Source organism: Hypanus sabinus, chromosome 26, assembly GCF_030144855.1.
Source record: "Hypanus sabinus isolate sHypSab1 chromosome 26, sHypSab1.hap1, whole genome shotgun sequence".
NCBI lineage: Eukaryota > Metazoa > Chordata > Chondrichthyes > Myliobatiformes > Dasyatidae > Hypanus > Hypanus sabinus.
Genome location: NC_082731.1, coordinates 6,312,106 through 6,335,184, shown reverse-complemented (window position 1 = coordinate 6,335,184; position 23,079 = coordinate 6,312,106). Strand labels below are relative to the sequence as shown.

At 50.1% G+C, this 23,079-nt stretch overlaps 1 protein-coding gene across 3 annotated transcripts; it reads right to left on the bottom strand.

The window, feature by feature from the left end:
- Nucleotides 1–589: 589 nt before the first annotated feature.
- Nucleotides 590–22,867, bottom strand: LOC132381814 (insulin-like growth factor-binding protein complex acid labile subunit). 3 transcript variants are annotated; one of them, XR_009508123.1, is made up of 4 exons: nt 22,796–22,867; nt 15,300–19,678; nt 8,165–8,267; nt 590–792 (listed from the first exon to the last, which is right to left on the bottom strand). XR_009508123.1 is itself a non-coding variant. In XM_059951419.1 (4 exons), exon 4 carries the CDS (start codon nt 19,672–19,674, stop codon nt 17,557–17,559), a length of 2,118 nt encoding a protein of 705 aa, XP_059807402.1. In that variant the 5' UTR covers nt 19,675–19,678; nt 22,125–22,189; nt 22,292–22,362; nt 22,796–22,834; the 3' UTR covers nt 15,239–17,556. The 3 variants fall into 3 exon arrangements, 2 of the variants coding, with proteins under 2 accessions (XP_059807402.1, XP_059807403.1); XM_059951419.1 differs by lacking the exons at nt 590–792; nt 8,165–8,267 and adding exons at nt 22,125–22,189; nt 22,292–22,362 and having other exon boundaries at nt 15,239–19,678; nt 22,796–22,834; XM_059951420.1 differs by lacking the exons at nt 590–792; nt 8,165–8,267; nt 22,796–22,867 and adding an exon at nt 22,432–22,482 and having other exon boundaries at nt 15,239–19,678.
- Between the last annotated feature and the right edge of the window lie 212 nt (nt 22,868–23,079).

Here is a 23,079-nt window from a genome sequence, read left to right as displayed (position 1 = left end):
GCTCCAGACAATGGGTTTAGTGAACTCGGGGAGGGCCTGTGTTGGGTACCGGACTCGAGCACAGGACTCCAGCTCCAGACAATGGGATTCGTGAACTCTGGGAGGCCCTGTGTCGGGTAGCGGACTCGAGCATAGGACTCCAGCACCAGACAATCGGTTTAGTGATCTCTGCGACGGCCTGTGTTGGGTAGTGGAATAGCTGGAAATGTACACAATTCACAACCACCGACAGTGCGTTGGAGTTCACTTTAAGAAGCTGGTCGGACGTGATGAAGTGTTAGATGACGCTGTTTTACCACTCATTTTGTGTTCCGTTTTAGAGTACCATAAACGAGTTGTTAGGGTTTTCCTTAAATATTAAATGCCTCACATTGTTTTATTTGGGAACACTACAGAACCGGAGGACCCAAAGAATACGCACGTGATCACGGGGCGAATGTGATCGGTAATCGTTGGGGGAAACACACTCGATTACGGGGGAAAGTATGATCAGTAATCACTGGCGCTGTACGGCAGTTGTCCTGACTATTACACTCCCGGTGTATGTTCCTATATAACCAGTCAACAGGGTATGGTTCCATGCCACTGTGGGGAATTTTTATTTATTCATTTATTTCATCTTTTGGAGATGCCATGATACAGAAATCTGTTGACATACAGAATTGTGATTAACTCAGCCAGCTCCTGGGTTCAGACTGTTACTCTGCCCTGACCTCATTAGCACCTCTGTGCCATGTTCGCAGCACCCATCGGGGCTGTGTCCTAGATATTGCACTGTGCAGTTTCACACCTCTGTATTTAGTGTTATATAGGAAAAAAAAACAATTAAAGGTGCATTAGTGGAAAATTAACATTTAAAGCATATGACAGAGGAGCAGAATTAGGCCATTCAGCCCATCTACTCTGTTCTGCCATTCCATCATGGCTGCTCCTGAATCCCACTCAACCCCATACCTCGCCACAGTCCTTTGATGCCCTGACTGATCAGGAAATGATCAACTTCTGCCTTAAATATACCCACAGACTTGGCCTCCACCGCAGTCTCTGTCAGAGCATTCCATAGATTCACTACTCTCTGGCTAAAGAAATACCTCTTTACCTCTGTTCTAAAGGGTCGCCCCAGAATGTTGAGGCTGTGCCCTCTAGTTCTGGATGCCCCCACTATAGGAAGCATCCTCTCCACATCCACCCTATCTAGTCCTTTCAACCTTCAGTAGGTTCAATGAGATCCCCACGCATTTGTCTAAATTCCAGTGAGTTCAGGCCCAAATCTGCCAAACAGTCTCCATATGTTAAACCCTTCATTCCCACAATCATCCTCATGAACCTCCTCTGGACTCTCTCCAACACATCCTTTCTGAGATATGGAGCCCAAAACTGTTGACAATACCCCAAGGACGGTCTGACTAGTGTCTTATAAAGCCTCAGAATTATCTCCTTGCTTTTATATTCTATCCCCCTTGAAATAAATGCCAAGTACAGCATTTGCCTTCTTCACCACAGACTCAATCTGTAAATGAACCTACTGGGAGTCCCTCTCTACCTCTGATGTTTGAACCTTTTCCCCATTCAGATAATAGTCTGCAATATTTTTCCTTTTAGCTAAATGCATTATCATATATTTCCCAACACCGTATTCCATCTATCATGTTCTTGCCCAGTCTTCTAATTTGTCTAAATCCTGCTGCAATCACACTGCTTCCTCAGCACTACCTCCCCTCCACCTATCTTCGTATCATTCAGAAACTTTGCCACAAAGCCAACAATTCATTCAAATATCTAAATCATTGACAAATAATGTGAAAAGCAGCAGTCCCAATACTGACCCGAGTAACACCATTAGTCACTGGCAGCCAAACAGATAAAGCCTGCTTTATTCCGACTCACTGCCTCCTGCCTGTCAGCCATTCCTCTGTCCGTGCCAGTATCTTTCCTGTAATGCCATGGGATGTCATCTTGTAAGCAGCCTCATGTGTGGCACCTTATCAAACACCTTCTGAAAATCCAAGTAAATGACATCCACTGCCTCTCCTTTGTCCACTCTGCTTGTTACTTCCTCGAAGAACTCCAACAGATTTGTCAGGCAAGATTTCCCTTGATAGAAACCATAATGACTTTGACTTATTTTATCATTAGTCTCCGAAGTACCTCGAAACCTCATCCTTAATAATAGACTCCAACACTTTCCCAACTACTGAGGTCGGGCTAGCTGGCCTGTAATTTCCTTTCTTTTGCCTTCCTCCGTTTGTAAAGAGTGGAGTGACATTTGCAATTTTCCAGACCTCCAGGACCATGCCAGAATCAAGTGATTCTTGAAAGATCATCACCAGTCCATCCATTATCTCTTCAGCAACCTCTCTCAGGACTCTGGGATGTCGTCTCTCTGGCGCAGGTGACTCATCCACCTTAAGACCTTTGAGTTTGCCTGGTGCATTTTCCTTTGTAATAGCAATAGTGCTCACTCCTGCTCCCTGACACTTACAGACCTCTGGCACACTGCTGGTATCTTCCACAGTGAAGACTGATACAAATTACTCATTAAGTTCATCTGCCATTTCTTTGTCCCCCCCCCCCCCAGTTACTAACTCAGCAGCTCCAATGGTCCAATGTCAACTCTCACCTTCCTTTTACTCTTTATAAAACTCTTGCTATCCTGCTTTATACTATTGACTAGTCTTCCCTCATATTTAATCTTTTCCTTTTTTACAGCCTTTTGTTGTATTTTAAAAGCTTCACAATCATTTTTATATGCCCTTTCCTTGGCTTGTACGCAGTCCTTAACATCCCTTGTCAGCCCTGGTTACCTACCCCTGCCATTTAAGAAATTCTTTTTCTGTGGGATCTATCTATCTTGCATCTTGTGAACTATTCCCAGAAATTTCAGCCACCATCCCTACCAGGATATAGGAGGTTGATTTGCAATGTACGGTAGAAGAAATAGAACATCGAACACACACTCAACAACCACTTTATAACATACCTTCTGTGTCTAATAACGTGACCATTGAATGTATATTCATGGTCTTCTGCTGCTAAAACCCATCCACTCCAAGCACTGACGTCTTCATTTAGAGATACTCCTGTACACCACTGTTGTAACCCATGGTTATATGAGTTACTGACACCTTCTTGTCAACTTGAATCAGCCTGGCTGTTCTCCTCTGACCTCTCTCATTAACAAGGTATTTTTGCCCACAGAGCTCCCACTCACTGGATATTTTTTGCACCATTCTTTGTAAACTCTAGAGACTGTCAGAAACAGAGAAGAACATAGAACACCTACAGCACCATACAGGCCCTTTGGCCCACAAAGCTGTACTAAACATGGCCTTACCTTAGAAATTACCTAGAGTTACCCATAGCCCTCTATCTTTCTAAGCTCCTTGTACCTGTCCAGGAGTCTCTTAAAAGACCCTATCATACCCACCTCCACCACCATCGCTGGCAGTGCATTCCACACACTCACCACTCTCTGAGTAAAAAACTTACCCTGGACATCTCCTCTGTACCTACTTCCAAGCACCTTAAAACTGTGCCCTGTTGTGCTAGCCAATTCAGCCCCGGGAAAAAGCCTCTGACTATCCACACAATCAAAGCCTCTCATCATCTTGTACACCTCTATCAGGTCACCTCTCATCCTCCGTCACTCCAAGGAGAAAAGGCCAAGTTCACTCAACCTATTCTCATAAGGCCTGCTCCCCAATCCAGGCAACATCCTTGTAAATCTCCTCTGCACCCTTTCTGTGCTTCCACATCCTTCCTGCAGTCAGGCGACCAGAATTGAGCACAGTACTCCAAGTGGAGTCTGGCCAGGGTCCTATATAGCTGCAACATTACCTCTCAGCTCATAAATTCAATTCCACGATTGATGAAGGCCAATGCACCGTACGCCTTCTTAACCACAGAGTCAACCTGCACAGCAGCTTTGAGTGCCCAATGGACTCAGACCCCAAGATCCCTCTGATCCTCCACACTGCCAAGAGTCTTGCCATTAGTACTATATTCTGCCATCATATTTGACCTACCAAAATGAACCACCTCACACTTATCTGGGTTGAACTCCATCTGCCACTTCTCAGCCCAGTTTTGCATCCTATCAATGTCCCGCTGTAACCTCTGATGTTATACATGAAAATCACAGGAGGTCAGCTGTTTCAAAAATACTCAGATCACCCCATCTGGCACCAATAATCATTCTGTGGTCAAAGTTAATGAGATCACATTTCTTTCGCCATTCTGATCTTTGGTCTGAACAAAAACTGAACCTTTTGAACATGCTGTATGCTTTTATGAGTTGCTGCCACATGATTGGCTGATTAATGAGCAGGTGTACAGGCGTACCTAAGTAAAGAGGCCATGGAGTGGAGAACAACACAGACCCTTTCACCTACAATGTTGTGCTGACCTGTACAATCTTACTTCACAACCAGTCTCACCGTTCCCTCCTACACGGCCCATAACCTCCTATTTTCCAACATCCATGTACCTATCTCCTCTGCGAGGACCACGGCCATGTCATGGTTTCAAGGCCCGTTTGCCTCAGTGAGCTGAGCTGGCTGGAGTCAGGGCTTTAAGCTTTGGCTCTTGGTAGGGTCACCCATGCCAAACAGGTCTGAGGGTAGAGGGTAGAGGGTTGGGTAGAGGCCAGACTAAGACTGGTCCGCTGGCCCTCTGGGCTCAGGGGTTCGGCTCAGGGCTAACAACCTCGAATGGGCAAAAAAACTGTCCCGAAACAGCAATGAGGAATCCTTCTACATCTGAGTGCGAGGGTAACGAGGACCCTGGACCACACTTGGGGCACAATAGAAAGATGGCCGAGGGCAATCAGAGATGGAAGCCCTTCATCACTGCCCTACATTTCGGTAGGCGTAAGTGAGTAACGTACCTATCCAATGCTGTTAACGTCCCGGACTCAGCCCCCACCACAAGGACCCCCTGCTCTGTGTGAAATACTTACCTCTGGCGTAGAGCATCCTTGCACCTTAAATGGATTAGCTATTGCCACACTGGGAGAAAGGAGCTGGCTGTCTGCCTATGTCTCTTGTATTATATTGTCACCTCTCATCCTCCTTCACTCCCAAAAGAAAAGTCCTATATTGCTCAGTCTTTTTTCATAAGGCAGGTGGCGTGCTGGTAAATCTGCTTTGCATCCTCTTTAACACCTTCACCGCCTTCCTTTGGTGAGGTGGCCAGAGCTGAAGAGTACTCCAGGTGTGGGCTAGCCAGTTTCATAGAGCTGCGTTACCTTACGGCTGAATGAAGACATCATCTTAACCACGCTATCGACTTCTGCAGCAATTTTGAGGAATTTGTAGACTTGGACCCCAGGATCCCTCCATTCCTCCACACTGCTAAGAATACTATCATTAACCTTGTATTCTGACATCCATGTCCCCGTGCTGAAGAAGTCTTCAGTGTCCTGCCTCAACGACTACCCATCGTAAGTTGCGCTCACATCCATCATTGTGAAGTTTCGAGAGGCTCGTCATGAGGCACATCAAGACCCTGCTGCCCCCCTCACTGGACCCCCTGCAGTTCGCATACTGCCCAACCGCTCAACAGACGACCCCATCGCCACCATCCTCCACCTGGCCCTCACCCACCTGGACATAAAGACACATACGTTCAAATGCTGTTCATAGACCTCAGTTCAGCATTCAACACAAACATTCCTTAGCACCTGATTAGAAAGCTGAGCCTACTGGGCCTGAACACCTCCCTCTGCAACTGGATCCTAGACTTCCTGACTGGGAGACCTCAGTCAGTCCGGATTGGGAGCAGCATCTCCAACACCATCACACTGAGCACGGGGGCTCTGCTCTGCTGACCCACGTCTGTGCTGCAACACACAGCTCGAACCACATCATCAAGTTCACCGATGACACGACCGTGGTGAGTCTCATCAGCAAGAACGACGAGTCAGCTTACAGAGAGGAGGTGCAGCGGCTAACGGACTGGTGCAGAGCCAACAACCTGTCTCTGAATGTGAACAAAACAAAAGAGATGGTTGTCGACTTCAGGAGTGCACGGAGTGACCACGCTCCGCTGAATATCGATGGCTTCACGGTAGAGATCGTTAAGAGCACCAAATTTCTTGGTGTTCACCTGGCGGAGAATCTCACCTGGTCCCTCAACACCAGCTCCATAGCAAAGAAAGCCCAGCAGCGTCTCTACTTTCTGCGAAGGCTGAGGAAAGTCCATCTCCCACCCCCCATCCTTATCACATTCTACAGGGGTTGTATTGAGAGCGTCCTGAGCAGCTGCATCACTGCCTGGTTCAGAAATTGCACCATCTCGGATCGCAAGACTCTGCAGTGGATAGTGAGGTCAGCTGAGAAGATCATCGAAATCCCTCTTCCCGCCATTACAGACATTTACACTACACGCTGCACCCGCGAAGCTAACAGCATTGTGAAGGACCCCACACACCGCTCACACAAACTCTTCTCCCTCCTGCCATCTGGGAAAAGGCACCAAAGCGTTCGGTCTCCCACAACCAGACTGTGTAACAGTTTCTTCCCCCAAGCCATCAGACTCCTCAATACCCAGAGCCTAGACTGACATCTACATCATTTATTATTATATTGAAATTTGTCCTCTCCTGTGCCTGTTTTACTTATTTATTTGTTTGTTTATTTATTATTGTACAGTACTGCCCTGCACTGTTTTGTGCGCTTTATGTAGCCTTGAGTTGTCTCACATAGTCTAGTGTAGTTTGTGTTGTTTCAGGGTCCTGGAGGGACGTTGTTTTGCTTTTAATGTGTACTGTGCCTGCAGTTTATGGTTGAAATGACAATAAAATGCGACTTGATTTGACTTTCTGTTTTCAATTTTCTATTGTGTATTATTTCATATTTTTCCAGATTGAACTTCCATCCCACACTCCTTTGCCCAGCCCTGCATCCCGTCCACTTCCTAACGTGGCCTATAGCAATCTTCAACACTGTCTGTAAAGCCACCAACCTTCCTGTCATCTACAAACTTGCTAAACCACCCCACCCACTTCCTCTTCCAAATCATTTATGGAAATCACAAAGACCAGGGTCTCAGAACAGATCCCTGTGGAACCCCGCCGTTACTGACCTCCCCCACCCTTCTGTGGGATAGCTAATTCCGAATCCACGCAGCCAGGTTAGCATGGATTGCATGCCTCATGACATTGTGGATGAGAAATAGAGTACTTCACCCATCAAATCCATGCCAAACTGTTATTCTAGGGTGAGATGTGAGATTGAGATTGCAAAGGGAGCTGGAAATGACTTGTAATAAGGGTAACGACGCGACTGTAATGGGACGCTTCGATAGACAAGGGGATTGGGAAAACCAGGTTGGTGTCAGATTGGAAGAGAAGGAGTTTGTTGAATGCCTACAAGATGTCTTTTTAGAGGGGCTTGTGCTCGAGCCTATTCAGGGTAAAGGTATCTTAGATTGGGTGTTGTGTGATAATCCTGATCTGATTAGAGAGCTTAATGTCAAGGAATCCTTAGGAGGCAGTGATCATAATAAGATTGAATTCATATTGCGTTTTGAGAAGGGGAAGCAAAGTCACATGTATCAGTATCGCAATGGAATAAAGGGAATTGCAGAGGCATGAGACAGGAGCTTGCCCAGGTGGATCGGAGGGGGATACTGACAGGGATGACGGCAGAGCAGAGATGGCTGAAGTTTCTGGAAATAGTTCACAAGGATCAGGATAGATAGGTCCCACAGAAGTAGTCGTTCTCAAATAGCAGGGGTAGGCAACCACGGCTGACAAGGGAAGTTAAGGACTGCGTACAAGCCAAGGAAAGGGCATATAAGGTAGCAAAGGAAAAGTTGGATGATTGGGAAGCTTTTAAAATACGACAAAAGGCAACTAAAAAAGCTATAAGGAGGGAAAAGATGAAATACAAGGGCAAACTAGCCAATAATATAAAGCAGGAGACCGAAAGTTTCTTCTGTTAAATAAAGAGTAAAAGGGACCACTGGAAAATGATGCTGGTGAAGTAGTAATGGGGGACAAAGAAATGGGTACTTAATGAGTACTTTGCATCAGTCTTCACTGTGGAAGACACTAGCAGTGTGCTAGAGGTCTGTGTGTGTCAGGGAACAGGTGTGAGTGCCATTGCTATCACAAAGGAAAAAGTGCTAGGCAAACCGAAAGGGCTTAAGGTGGTTAAGTCACCTGGGCCAGATGGACGACATCCCAGAGTCCTGAGAGAGGTTGCTGAAGAGAGAGCAGATGTATTGGTCATGATCTTTCAAGAATCACTTGATCCTGGCATGGTCTAGGAGAAATAGAAAATTGCAAATCTCACTCCAGTCTTTAAGAAGGGAGGAAGGCAAAAGAAAGGAAATTATAGACCAGTTAGCCTAACCTCAGTGGCTGCGGAAGTGTTGGTGTCCATTATTAAGGATGAGGTTTCAGGGTACAGACTATCACCAGGATAGGGAGAAGGTTCGAACATCCGAGGGGCAGAGGGACTTGGGAGTCCTTGTGCAGTACTCCCAGAAGGTTGATTTGCAGGTTGGGTGTGTGGTGAGGAGGGCAGATGCAATGTTGGTGTCCATTTCAAGGGGAGTAGAATATAAAAACAAGGAGATAAGGCTGAGGCTTTATAAGACACAAGTTAGGCTGCACTCAGAGAATTGCCAACAGTTTTAGGCCCCATATCTCAGAACGGGTGTGTTGTCATTGGAGAATGTCCGGAGGAGGTTCATGAGGATGATTCCAGGAATGAAGGGGTTAACATGTGAGGAGTGTTTGGCGGCTTTTGGCCTGAACTCACTGGAATTTAGAAGAGCGCAGGGGATCTCACTGGAACTTACCAAATGTAAAAAGGCCTAGATAGGATAGATGTGGAGAGGATGTTTCCTCTGGGGGGAGGATCCAGAACTAGAGGGCAAATCCTCAAAATTGAGGAGCCACCTTTTAGAACAGAGATAAGGAGGGGTTTTTTAGCCAGAGAGGAGTGAATCTGTGGAATGCTCTGCCACAGACTGCAATGGAGGCCAAGTCCGAGGGTATATTTAAGATGGAAGTTGATCGTTTCCTGATTGGTCAGGGCATCAAAGGACATGGCGAGAAGGCAGGTGAATGGGGTTGAGTGGGATCCAGGATCAGCCATGATGGAATAGTGGAGCAGACCGAATGGGCTGAATGGCCTAATTCTCCTCCTATGTCTTATGGTCTTATTCTGTCTAATCCCATCAATTTGCGCCTGGATCATAGCCTTCATGCCCCTCCCATCGATGTACAAGGCAAGCTTTTCTTAGATGGTGCAATTGAACCCACATCCATTACTTCTGTTGGCAGCTAGTTCCACACTCACACCTCCCTTTGAGTGAAGAAATCACCTCTCAGGTTTCCCTTAAATATTTCACTTTTACCCTTAATCTGCAGTTCTAGTCTTAGCCAACCTCACTGGAAAAAGCCTGCTTGCATTTCTAGATCCTTCATGATTCTGTATTGCTCTATCAAATCCCCCCTTATTCTTCCATGTACCAGGGAATAAAGACCTAACCAATTTAACCTTTCCCTGTATCTCAGGTCCTTAAGTCCCAGCAACATCCTTGTAAACTTTCTCTGTACTCTTTCAATCTTAGAGGGGTGGGATCCAGGGAGACTTGGCTGCCTGGATAGATCGATAACACACACACACACCGAACCCTCCATCGCCCAGTCTCCACACACACACACACACACAAACACACCGAACCCTTCGTCACCCAGTGTCCACACTCACACACACACACACACACACACACCGAACCCTCCGTCACCCAGTGTCCACACACACACACACACCGAACCCTTCGTCACCCAGTCTCCACACACACACACACACACACACACACACACCGAACTCTTCGTCACCCAGTCTCCACACACACACACACACACTCACACACACACCGAACCCTTCGTCACCCAGTCTCCACACACACACACACCGACCCTCCGTCACCCAGTGTCCACACACACACACACACCGAACCCTTCGTCACCCAGTCTCCACACACACACACACACACACACACACACACCGAACCCTTCGTCACCCAGTCTCCACACACACACACACACACACACACACACACACCGAACCCTTCGTCACCCTGTCTCCCCACACACACCGAACCCTTCGTCACCCAGTCTCCCCACACACACCGAACCCTTCGTCACCCAGTCTCCCCACACACACCGAACCCTCCGTCACCCAGTCACCACACACACACCGAACCCTCCGTCACACAGTCTCCACACACACTCACACACACACCGAACCCTTCGTCACCCAGTCTCCACACACACACACACACCGAACCCTCCGTCACCCAGTCTCCACACACACACACACACACACACACACACACCGAACCCTTCGTCACCCAGTCTCCACACACACACACACACACTCACACACACACCGAACCCTCCGTCACCCAGTCTCCACACACACCGAACCCTCCGTCACCCAGTCTCCACACACACACCGAACCCTCCGTCACCTAGTCTCCACACACACACACACACACACACACACACACCGAACCCTCCGTCACCCAGTCTCCACACACACACACACACACACACACACCGAACCCTCCATCACCCAGTCTCCACACACACACACACACCGAACCCTCCATCACCCAGTCTCCACACACACACACACACCGAACCCTCCATCACCCAGTCTCCACACACACACACACACCGAACCCTCCATCACCCAGTCTCCACACACACACACACACACACACACACACACACACACACACACACACACCGAACCCTCCATCACCCAGTCTCCACACACACACACACACCGAACCCTCCGTCACCCAGTTTCCACACACACACACACACACCGAACCCTCCGTCACCCAGTGTCCACACACACACACACACTGAACCCTCCGTCACCCAGTGTCCACACACACACACACACCGAACCCTCCGTCACCCAGTCTCCACACACACACCGAACCCTCCGTCACCCAGTCTCCACACACACACCGAACCCTCCGTCACCTAGTCTCCACACACACACACACACACACACACACACCGAACCCTCCGTCACCCAGTCTCCACACACACACACACACCGAACCCTCCATCACCCAGTCTCCACACACACACACACACACACACACACACACACACACACACACACACACACACACCGAACCCTCCATCACCCAGTCTCCACACACACACACACACCGAACCCTCCGTCACCCAGTGTCCACACACACCGAACCCTCCGTCACCCAGTCTCCACACACAGACACACACACCGAACCCTCCGTCACCCAGTCTCCACACACACACACACACACCGAACCCTCCGTCACCCAGTCTCCACACACACACACACACACACACACACACACACCGAACCCTCCGTCACCCAGTCTCCACACACACACACACACACACACACACACACACCGAACCCTCCGTCACCCAGTCTCCACACACACACACACACACACACACACACACACCAAACCCTCCGTCACCCAGTCTCCACACACACACCGAACCCTCCGTCACCCAGTCTCCACACACACCGAACCCTCCGTCACCCAGTCTCCACACACACACCGAACCCTCCGTCACCCAGTCTCCACACACACACCGAACCCTCCGTCACCCAGTCTCCACACACACACACCGAACCTTCGGTCCCCAGTGTCCACACACACACACCGAACCCTCCGTCACCCAGTCTCCACACACACACACACACACACACACACACACACACACACACACACACACACACCGAACCCTCCGTCACCCAGTCTCCCCACACACACCGAACCCTCCGTCACCCAGTCTCCACACACACACCGAACCCTTCGTCACCCAGTGTCCACACTCACACACACACACACACACACACACACACACACACACACACACACACACACCGAACCCTCCGTCACCCAGTCTCCACACACACACACACACACCGAACCCTCCGTCACCCAGTGTCCACACACACACACACACCGAACCCTCCGTCACCCAGTCTCCACACACACACCGAACCCTCCGTCACCCAGTCTCCACACACACACCGAACCCTCCGTCACCTAGTCTCCACACACACACACACACACACACACACACCGAACCCTCCGTCACCCAGTCTCCACACACACACACACACCGAACCCTCCATCACCCAGTCTCCACACACACACACACACACACACACACACACACACACACACACACACACACACACACCGAACCCTCCATCACCCAGTCTCCACACACACACACACACCGAACCCTCCGTCACCCAGTGTCCACACACACCGAACCCTCCGTCACCCAGTCTCCACACACAGACACACACACCGAACCCTCCGTCACCCAGTCTCCACACACACACACACACACCGAACCCTCCGTCACCCAGTCTCCACACACACACACACACACACACACACACACACCGAACCCTCCGTCACCCAGTCTCCACACACACACACACACACACACACACACACACCGAACCCTCCGTCACCCAGTCTCCACACACACACACACACACACACACACACACACCAAACCCTCCGTCACCCAGTCTCCACACACACACCGAACCCTCCGTCACCCAGTCTCCACACACACCGAACCCTCCGTCACCCAGTCTCCACACACACACCGAACCCTCCGTCACCCAGTCTCCACACACACACCGAACCCTCCGTCACCCAGTCTCCACACACACACACCGAACCTTCGGTCCCCAGTGTCCACACACACACACCGAACCCTCCGTCACCCAGTCTCCACACACACACACACACACACACACACACACACACACACACACACACACACACACACACACACCGAACCCTCCGTCACCCAGTCTCCCCACACACACCGAACCCTCCGTCACCCAGTCTCCACACACACACCGAACCCTTCGTCACCCAGTGTCCACACTCACACACACACACACACACACACACACACACACACACACACACACACACACACACCGAACCCTCCGTCACCCAGTCTCCACACACACACACACACACCGAACCCTCCGTCACCCAGTCTCCACACACACACACACACACACACACACACACCGAACCCTCCGTCACCCAGTTTCCACACACACCGAACCCTCCATCACCCAGTCTCCACACACACACACACACACCGAACCCTCCGTCACCCAGTCTCCACACACACACACTCACACCGAACCCTCCGTCACCCAGTCTCCACACACACACACACACACCGAACCCTCCATCACCCAGTCTCCACACACACACACACACACCGAACCCTCCATCACCCAGTCTCCACACACACACCGAACCCTCCGTCACCCAGTCTCCACACACACACACACACCGAACCCTCCGTCACCCAGTCTCCACACACACACACACACCGAACCCTCCGTCACACAGTCTCCCCACACACACCGAACCCTCCGTCACACAGTCTCCATACACACACCGAACCCTCCGTCACCCAGTCTCCACACACACACTCACACACCGAACCCTCCGTCACACAGTCTCCATACACACACCGAACCCTCCGTCACCCAGTCTCCACACACACACTCACACACCGAACCCTCCGTCACCCAGTCTCCACACACACACTCACACACCGAACCCTCCGTCACCCAGTCTCCACACACACCGAACGCTCCGTCACCCAGTTTCCACACACACACACACACAGAACCCTCCGTCACCCAGTCTCCACACACACACACACACACCGAACCCTCCGTCACCCAGTCTCCACACACACGCACACACACACACACACACACACTGCTGGAAGTACTCAGCAGGTCAGGCAGCACCTAAGGAGGGGAATAAACAGTTGGCATTTCGCACTGAGATCCTTCATCAGGTCTCCAAAGAGAAAAGTAAAATTTATGCAGAGTAGCCATACTTTGCAGTGGAGTAACAAATCATAGACACAGGAGATTCTGTAGATGCTGGGAATCTGGAGCAACACACAAAATGTTGGAGGGAATCAGCAGGGTTTTGGCCCGAAGCATCAGCTGTTTATTCATCTCTATAGATGCTGCCCAGCCTGCTGAGTTCCTGCAGCATTTTACGCCTGGATGGCTGACTCCAATAGAGTCCCCCAGACCGAGCCACGCAGACTTCTGTTGCCTAGTGATATTAACAACCCCAATGATAACTGTGTCACAGCAAATTGTTCATTTGCTTCTGAGTTAGAAAGTCATCAGTTCAAATCTCAGAGTAGAAGGATGAGGCTAACATCCTCCATGCATTCTTGAGAAGGACAATGAGACACACCAGGTAGTAGTGGCCTGAAATATCATTTTCTTCCATTGATGCTGCCGACACATTGAGCTGGCCCGGCTAGTTTCTGTTTTGCTAGATAGAGCTGCTGCCTCCTGCAACCTGTGTTTGATCCTTTGAAGGTTTCTTGGTTTCCAAAGGAGCAGCTGACTGACCCCTAATACTGTAGATGTAACACCTGCTTGTCAATGCAGGACCTACGAGCAGAGGTGCCATGGGTGAACCACCTTGTAGGAATCGCCTCCCTCTGGCTCCCTTCACCCTTTCCTTTCCTCCATGGTCCACTGTCATCTCCTATCACATTCCTTTTCCTTCACGGCTTCGTCCCTTCCACCTATCACCTCCCAACTTCTTAGTTCGTCCTCACTTTGCTAGCAGTGGGGAGTCCCACTGCTACTCCCTCCCCCCACCTGGCTTCTATCCCGCTCCTTTCCAGGCTCCCCTCGGCTCTTCGATCCCCTCCATTGATGCTGCCCTGCCTGCTGAGCTCCTCCGTTTTGTGTCTTGCTGAAGATTCCCAGCATCTACAGAATCTCACGTTTACACACTAAACCAAACATCTGAGCTGCAGGTGAACAGCGGTGAGGGGGATTCTCCTCACCGCTGGGTCAAACTTGTCATGGGATCTTGCTGAGCACTGTTTCAAAGCCCTTTTGGCCCACGAGAAGGGTTGTGGTAATGATCAGATCTTCTTCAACAGGATAGTCAGCATCTGGGAATGTATAATGCCGCAGATCCCGAGTTTCTGAAATAAAAACACTCTGGGACACCGTCCAGTGGAACTGGGGACACTGGGCAGGATATGCAGCATCTGTGCTGACAGAACCAGCTCACTTACGACCCTTCATAAGAACTGGTGTGGAGGTGAAGATCTTTAGGCTGAATCAGCAAGCAGTAACAAGGTTTGTGGTTTCTTAAAAGCCTCATTTTAATTCTAAGAAGCCTAACAACAGCGAGTACTGCGTAATATTTACCACAAGACTGCAGTGCAGGGTCCAGAAACATAATACCGACATGTAACCACACAGAACTCTGAGTCAGCATTGCGGGCGAGTGCGAACTGCTAGCAAGAATATAGCAGACTGTTAAATCTGAAAGTTAAAGAAAGCAAAGTCTTCTCAGCTTAGCCAAAAGTAAATTTTTAACATCCTTTAGCCGTTTGGCAGGATTCTTTTCATGAAAAATATTAATAGTCTAGAGATCGTCTGCCTCTGTCAGTGGTCATATAATCAGGACATGTGATCTGTACCAGTTGCTCAAACCATCACCCGCTCCGATGGTTTCATGTGACCCGGATCAGCGGGCAAAGCTGGCATTACACTTTGACCCTGAGTGACCTGCAGGCTAGCGGAGGGAGAGAGCACCTGCATCTCCTTTGGTGGAGGCTAATCTGCACCCTGATTAGTCAGGGTGTCAGATGTTACAGGGAGAAGGTAGGAGAATTAGGGTTCAGGGTATTGGTGGGGCCACGCATCCAAACTACTGGAGGAACTCAAGAGATCGGGCAGCATCCGTGGAGCGAATGAACAGTCAACGTAGTGGCCGGATTGGGAAGGAAAGGGACTGAAGCCCAGAGCACATAGAGTGGGCAGTTCAGAGAAATTGATTCCAGGGCTAAAGGGGTTGTGTTATTTGGATCGACTGAGCAAGTTGGGTCCATGGAGCAAAACGAAACAAATGGCCGAAGGAACTCAGTCAGTCAGGCAGCATCTACAGAGGGAAATGGACAGTTGGTATTTCAGGCCAAGACCCTTCACCTGGAATGAAAGAGTAGAGGCGAAAGAGGCTCTATGAAGAGGGGAGCAGAAGCTGGCAGGTGATGAGTGGATTCAGCTGATGAAGAGCAACTGCAGGATGGAAGAGTGCTAAACACTGATGGATGGAGTCAGCGACCGTGGGCAACCTGCGAGCATAGCAATTGGTGTAATGCTACTGCACCCTGGCCATAAGATTAGGGTTTGAATCCCTCCTCTCTCTGTGTTCTCCCCGTGGCCTCGTGGGTTTCCTCCCACACCCCAAGGATGCGAGCTGTGGGCATGCTACGTTGACAAGCATGTGTTTCGCTAAATGTTTCTTTGACTGATGGTGGAATTTGATGAGAGAAAGGTGGAGTGTGGAATAAAATGGGGGTGGGGGGGTGGAATGGGTACAGAGGGGAGAGGGGACCCAGTGGGAGGAGTGTGTGAATGACGGGCAGAGGGAGGGGTGGAGGAGTAGAAAAAGACGGAGACGGGAGCTTGAGTGGGTATAGGAGGAACTGGGTGGGTCGGCAGAATTGAGAAGAGGGGCAAGGGAGGAGTAGGTTACCTGAAAGCAAAGATTTCAATGTCCGTGCCTTTTGGTTGTAGTCTACACAGGTGTAATATGAGATGTTCTTCCTGCAATTTGAACTATTGTATACTCTTTCCAATTCAGAAGAATGAGAGTTGATCTTAATGAAACAGAAAAGAGTGTAGGGGGCAGTACATAATTGGAGGGGAGGGATGTGTAATTTCATTTTAAATAAAAATTAGGTGGAATATTTTCTCCCAGTGGGTTGTGAATTGGGCCATAAGGCATCGGATCAGAATTACAAACAAGAGGAAATCTGCAGATGCTGGAAATCCAAGCAAAACGCACAAAGTGCTGGAGGAACTCAGCAGGCCAGGCAGCATCTGTGGGAAAAAAAGTACAGACAACATTTCGGGCCGAGACCCTTCGGCAGGACTGTAGAAAAAAAGATGAGGAGTAGATTGAAATTCAGAAGAATGTTGCCTGTAATCTTTTGAAGTTAATTGCAAAAGTTGGAGACAGGCTCATGTTCCTATAAAGGGTTTCTATAGCAGAGATATCAGCCTGTGTTTACATAGCATTTCAAAAGCTGCAAGCACCTTCACAGAGGCAACTTAGGACACCGAGCCACACGGTGGGGTATTAGATCAGCCAGGTTAAAGCTAGGATACAGGCGGAGTGTTAAAGGAGCTGCTGACAGGAGAGGGAGGGCTGGAGAGAATCAGAGAGGGGATCCTGGAGCTGATGTCCCAGGCAGCTCAACGGTGAGTTCCTGAGAGACTACGGAGATGAGTTGTTTAAGACTTCAGTGCATTTCTAAAGAGCAGGGGCAAATCGAGGGCAAAGCGGGTGAGGCAGATTGGGATCTCTTGAAGGTTTGAGGGGCTGAATGGTTTACAGTGCCTTCACAAAGGTGTTGGACTGAGAGGAGAGCAGAGGTCATCTGGAGCTGGACTGTCCTCAGAAGAAGGGAAGTCTGAGGGAAAGTAGTGATGAGCAGAGGAGGAGGATGAGGAGGAGGGCTGGAAGAGGGGAGGGAGATGTCCTCACGGCAGAGGAGCAGTGTGTGGGCACGGAGGAAAAATTCTTAACCGCTGCCACCGGCGTTCGATTGGATGAGCACTCCGGTGTATCAAACACCCTCCTGGGGTTCTTCTGCAGCCAGTCCCTCAGGTGGAGGATGGAGGGGCAGCTGCACATCCAGGGATTTCCCCCCAGGTGGAGCTGGTCCAGACGCCCGAGTGAAACCAGCAGGCCAGGGCTCAGCTGCCTCAGTCTGTTGTAGTCAAGGTGCAGGAGAGAGAGCCGGGGGACATCTCGGAAGAGAGCATCGGGCAGGGCTGACAGGTTGTTGCGGTCCAGGTGAAGCTCCTGCAAGTGGCCCTGGCTGGCGAAGGTGTCAGGGTTCAAGGTGTGGAGCTGGTTCCTGTGGAGAAGCAGCTTCTGTAGCTTGCGTAACCCTGAGAAGACGTTGTGTGGGAGGGACTGCAGAAGGTTGAATTGCAGCTGGAGGACCTCGAGCTTCTGCACGTCCTGGAACAAAGAGCTCTTGACCGTGGAGATGTAATTCCCTTCCAAGTGCAGCTCTCTCAGCTTCCTCAGCTCCTTGAAGACTCCCAGTGGGAGGGTGGACAGCTTGTTCCCATTTAGCTGGAGCTCCTTCAGGTTGGCCAGACCCGCAAAGATGTCTTGGTGGAGATGGGAGATCTGGTTCTGGCTGAGCTGGAGCACGCGGAGGTTCTTCAAGCTGGCAAAGACTCCCCGGGGGAGAAAGGCAATACGGTTCTGGTCGAGCTGCAGCTCCCTCAAGAGGCCCAGGCTACGGAAAACCTTCTTGGGAATTAACTCCAGCCGATTGTTGTCAAGGTACAAAGTTCTCAGGTGGTCTAGCTGGTCAAAGACCCCCTTAGGCAACTGAGTGAGGAGGTTGTTGTCCAGCTGGAGTTCCCTCAGCTCTGACTGATTCTGAAAGATCTCCGGAGGGAGGGACGAGATCCGGTTGTTGTCCAGGTGTAGCTCCTTGAGATTCAGAAGGCCAACAAAAACCTCGGCAGGCAGTGACTCAATGGCGTTGTTGAACAGGTTTAGCACAGTCAGGTTCTCAAGCTTCTGGAAGGCTTGGGGAGGTAGGCCAGTGAGGTTGTTGAGACTCAGGTCCAGTCTCCTCAGTCTGGTCAGGTTAAGGAAGGCATTCACTGGCAGGTTGCTGAGCCCATTGCAACTGACGTCCAGCAAAGTCAGACCTTCAAGTGTAGAGAGAACCCCAGGGAAGGTACTGAGTTGATTATTATTCAAGTAGAGGTTTTTCAGCGTTTTGAGATGTCTCATGACCTCCTCAGGAGTCAACCAGATTTGGTTGTTTGTGAGGCTTAGGACGTGAAGTTGGTCGAGCCCGTCAAAGGATCCCCAAGTCAGGACAGAAAGGTTGTTACTTCGGAGAAACAGCTGGCTCAGGTTCCCCAGTCCCTGGAAGGCTCCTGGTTGGATCTCCGAGATGCTGTTCCCATTCAGCTGAAGTAAATCCAGCTGGCTCAGCTCATCGAAGACACCGGAGGGAATGGCGGAGATTTGATTCAGGCTGAGCATCAGTACCCGGAGGTTGTCGAGACCAGCAAAGTCCCCGGGCTGGATCGAGCGAAGGGGATTGCTGCTGAGGTGCAGCTCCTCCAGGCTGGTGAGGGGCTGCAGGCACCCGGGTGCCAAGGAGGAGATAAAGTTGCTGTTGAGGAAGAGCTTCCTCAGCTGAGTCAGGGATTCCAGTCCTTGGGTTGGTACAGAGGTGAAGAGGTTGTGGCTGAGATCGAGGATGGAGAGGTCCCTGCCCAGAAGCCAGCCATTAGCAGCCCCGGCTGAGAAGCCTGCTGGAAGGAGGGTGGAGATGCTGTTGTATTGCAGGAAAAGTTCTTGGGTGTCTGGCGGTAGGTTCCTGGGAATCTCTGACAGCCCTTTGTTAATGCACCAAACTATATTCTCACCATCCTTGGGGCACTTACAGATCTCGCAGAGGCCGGTGGAAGAGGTCGTCACCAAGGACATGAGGAGGTCAAGAACGCTGAGGTACCGGAGGAGTCTCTCCATGCCACTGCAAAATAAGCACATTGAAGACAGTCAATGGGTCAGACAGTGTCCATGGATGGGAATAAGTAGGTGAGTTTCTGGTTGAGACCCTTCATCTGGACAAAGAAAGAAAGCAATTAAATCCCAATGGATCACCAGGTAAAGTTTTTTTATTTTTTTATTTAGAGACACAGCACAGTAACAGGCCCCTTCCACCCAAGCCTGCGCTGCCCAATTCATTACACCCATGTGATTAATTAACCTACTGAGCCAGACATAGTGGGAGGAAACCATGCGGTCACGGGGAGAATGTACAGACAGAGGTGGGAACTGGCATCATAAAGCATTACGCTACCCACTAAGCTACCACTCTCTCTCCTGAGCCTCTGGGCTCCCGCATTCCCTTACACGCAATGGGGCCCCATTTCCCGCGCTCCCCCTTCCACTCGTCAAGTCCCTGCTTCCCATAGTGCTTAGCGAAGTGTCTTACTGCGCCAGCGATGATTGATTGGGGTTCGGTTCCTGCTGCTGATTGTCAGGAGTTTGTACGTTTTCCCCACGGTGGTGGTGGACTTCCTCTGGGTGCCCCCTCATTCCAAACGGGTTCAGGTTAGTGAGTAGCGGAATGGACACGCCACATTCGAGACACTTGCAGAATGTCCTTGCACTGTATTGTTCGATGATGCATATGACAGATAAAGCTGGTCAAACATCTATGTTCACTCTTTTTGGATTCATAGTCCCCCAGTTTTGAGGTTCCATTCTGCGCCCTTCCTGCACGAACATACAAGGGCACTGGAGGAACTCAGCGGGTCAGGCACCGATGGACAGGAAAGAACAGCTGACATTTCGGTTAGACTGAAAGATAGAGAGGAGATAGCTAGTATGAAATGGGCAGGAAGGTGTGGGAGGGCTGGCTTGTGACTGGGGGAGCGCAGTGAAAGACGGACTGCTCAGAAAGTTGAGAGGTGAAGTGAGAAAGGGTTGAAGATAGTTGACAGGAGAGAAAGGTGGAGTGGGGAGGGGCGGGGAATGGAGGGAGGGAGGTGAGGAGGGCACCTGGCAGTGGACAGACACACCAGTGTGAGAATAGGGAATAAAATTGTAATGTCTGGATGCCGGGAGATCGACAGATGGAGTGGAGGTGCTCGATGGAAGAGAAAGGGATCTTGTCCCACCTCTCCTTACAGATTTCTATAATGGCTCCCACCCTCCCCTTTCCAAAGGGTCTCAACCCGAAACTTCGATCACCCATTCCCTCCCCAGATGCTGCCTGACCCCACTGAGTTACTAGTGTAGATCCAGATTCCAGCATCGTGGTCTCTTGTCTCTCCGTTATTGACAATATTGGTAGTATTGATATTTGTCATCTACGGGCTTTTGAGACCAGCACTGATGCCATCCCATCTGACTGGTGTCCCATGCACTCCCTCCACCTCCAACAGCACCCGCAAAACCCTCTAACACCCCGGGGTGGGAAGAAGAACATTGCCTCCGTCCATGTCTGCACAGACATATAGCGGTAAAGAGCAGTGCCAACTGCAGGACCAGGGTTCAATTCCTGCCGCTGTCTGGAAGGAGTGTGTCTGTTCACCCCGTGACTGTGTGGGTTTCCTCCGGGTGCTCCGGTTTCCTCCCACATTCCTAAAACGTATGGGATAGGGTTTGTAACTGTGCGACGTTGCTGCAGACTACCCAACACAATCCTCACTGTGATGCAAACAATGCAGTTCACTGTATGTCTAGATGTATGCCACAGATAAAGCTAATCTTTAATCGTTATCTTTAATTCACACGTATGACATATAACCATACAATAACTACAGCACGGAAACAGGCCATCTCGGCCCTTCTGGTCTGTGCCGAACATTTACACTCACCTAGTCCCACCGACCTGCACTCAGCCCATAACCCTCCATTCCTTTCCTGTCCATATACCTATCCAATTTTACTTTAAGTGACAATACCGAACCTGCCTCTACCACTTCTACTGGAAGCTCATTCCACACAGCTACCACTCTCTGAGTAAAGAAATTCCCCCTCGTGTTACCCTTAAGCACCCTTAACTCCCTTCACTCTCAACTCATGTCCTCTTGTTTGAATCTCCCCTACTCTCAAAGGAAAAAGCACACACTCACATCCCATGAGACCATAAGATAAAAGAGCATAATATTAGGCTATTCAGTATCATGTGTGATATCGAGACTGATTTACTATCCCTGTCAACCCCATTCTCCTGCCTTTCCCACAGAACCTTTGAAGCCCTGAATAATCAGGAACCCATCAACCTCCACTTTAAATCTACTCAATAACTTGACCTTCACAGCCGGCTGTGGCAATGCACCCCACAGATTCACCAACCTCTGACCCTCTTCATCACCATTCTCAGGGGATATCCTTGCATTCTGAGGCTGTGCCCTCTGTTCCTACACCTGTTGAGAGAATAGATTCCCAACAATCACATCACTTACCCCAAAAATCTTGCCCATCACAACACACCGAGGACATTATGTAGTGGCCAATTAATCCACAGGTTCTTTGGGATGTGGAAGGAAACAGGAGCAAATTTAGATTTATTTACTACATGTACAACTAAATTTACAGTGAAATGTGGCATTTGTGTCAACAACCAACGCACCTCGGGATGTGCTGATAGCAGCCTCCAAGTACCACCACGTATTCTGGCACCAACATAGCATGCCCACCATCCTCGATAGACAGAGACAACAAGCATAAGAAACAACAGCAGCAAACAAAGGCCCGTTCCCCCTTCCCTACCTGTGCACAGACACAGTCCTCGAACCCACCTTCTTCAGCCTTCAAACTCCAGCAGACCTGAGCCTTCAACCTCCCCAACTCACAGGGATTCACAGTCCTGGGGCTCTGGCTCGAGCACCGGGGTGGGGTGGGAACTCAAGACGTCACAGGGAGCACGTGCAAACTCCACACAGACGGCACCTAAGGTTGGGATTGAACCCACATGGCTAAAGACGTCAGGGAGCAGTTCTATCCAATGTCCTGTCCCTTTCAAAAATCGCTCCTAAGGAGGTTCAAGAAACAAAATAGTCCAAGCAGCCCTCCGCTGCCCACATCCATCCCCCCCCCAGACAGAAACACAGTGCCAAAATGGCTGGTCACTCACAGACAAGCTCCTTGGATCACTCTCACCAAGCGTTGTCTCACTGCCCACCAACAGCAGCTTTATCATCTCTCTGAGGGAGTTGACCAGGTTTCCTCCTCTTTCACTGATGTGTCAGGATGTGGGCACTGCTTTCAGCTTCCGTTCTATCTCTGTGGACCAGATCTCTGAAGTGTGTGCCTTGAGGTAAGATGTGAAACCAGACACCAGCACCCTGAATTAAAGCAGTGCAGAGAACTCAGGTTCCTCTCAGGACTTTTCAAAAGGGAACAGGAACAGGCCCTTCA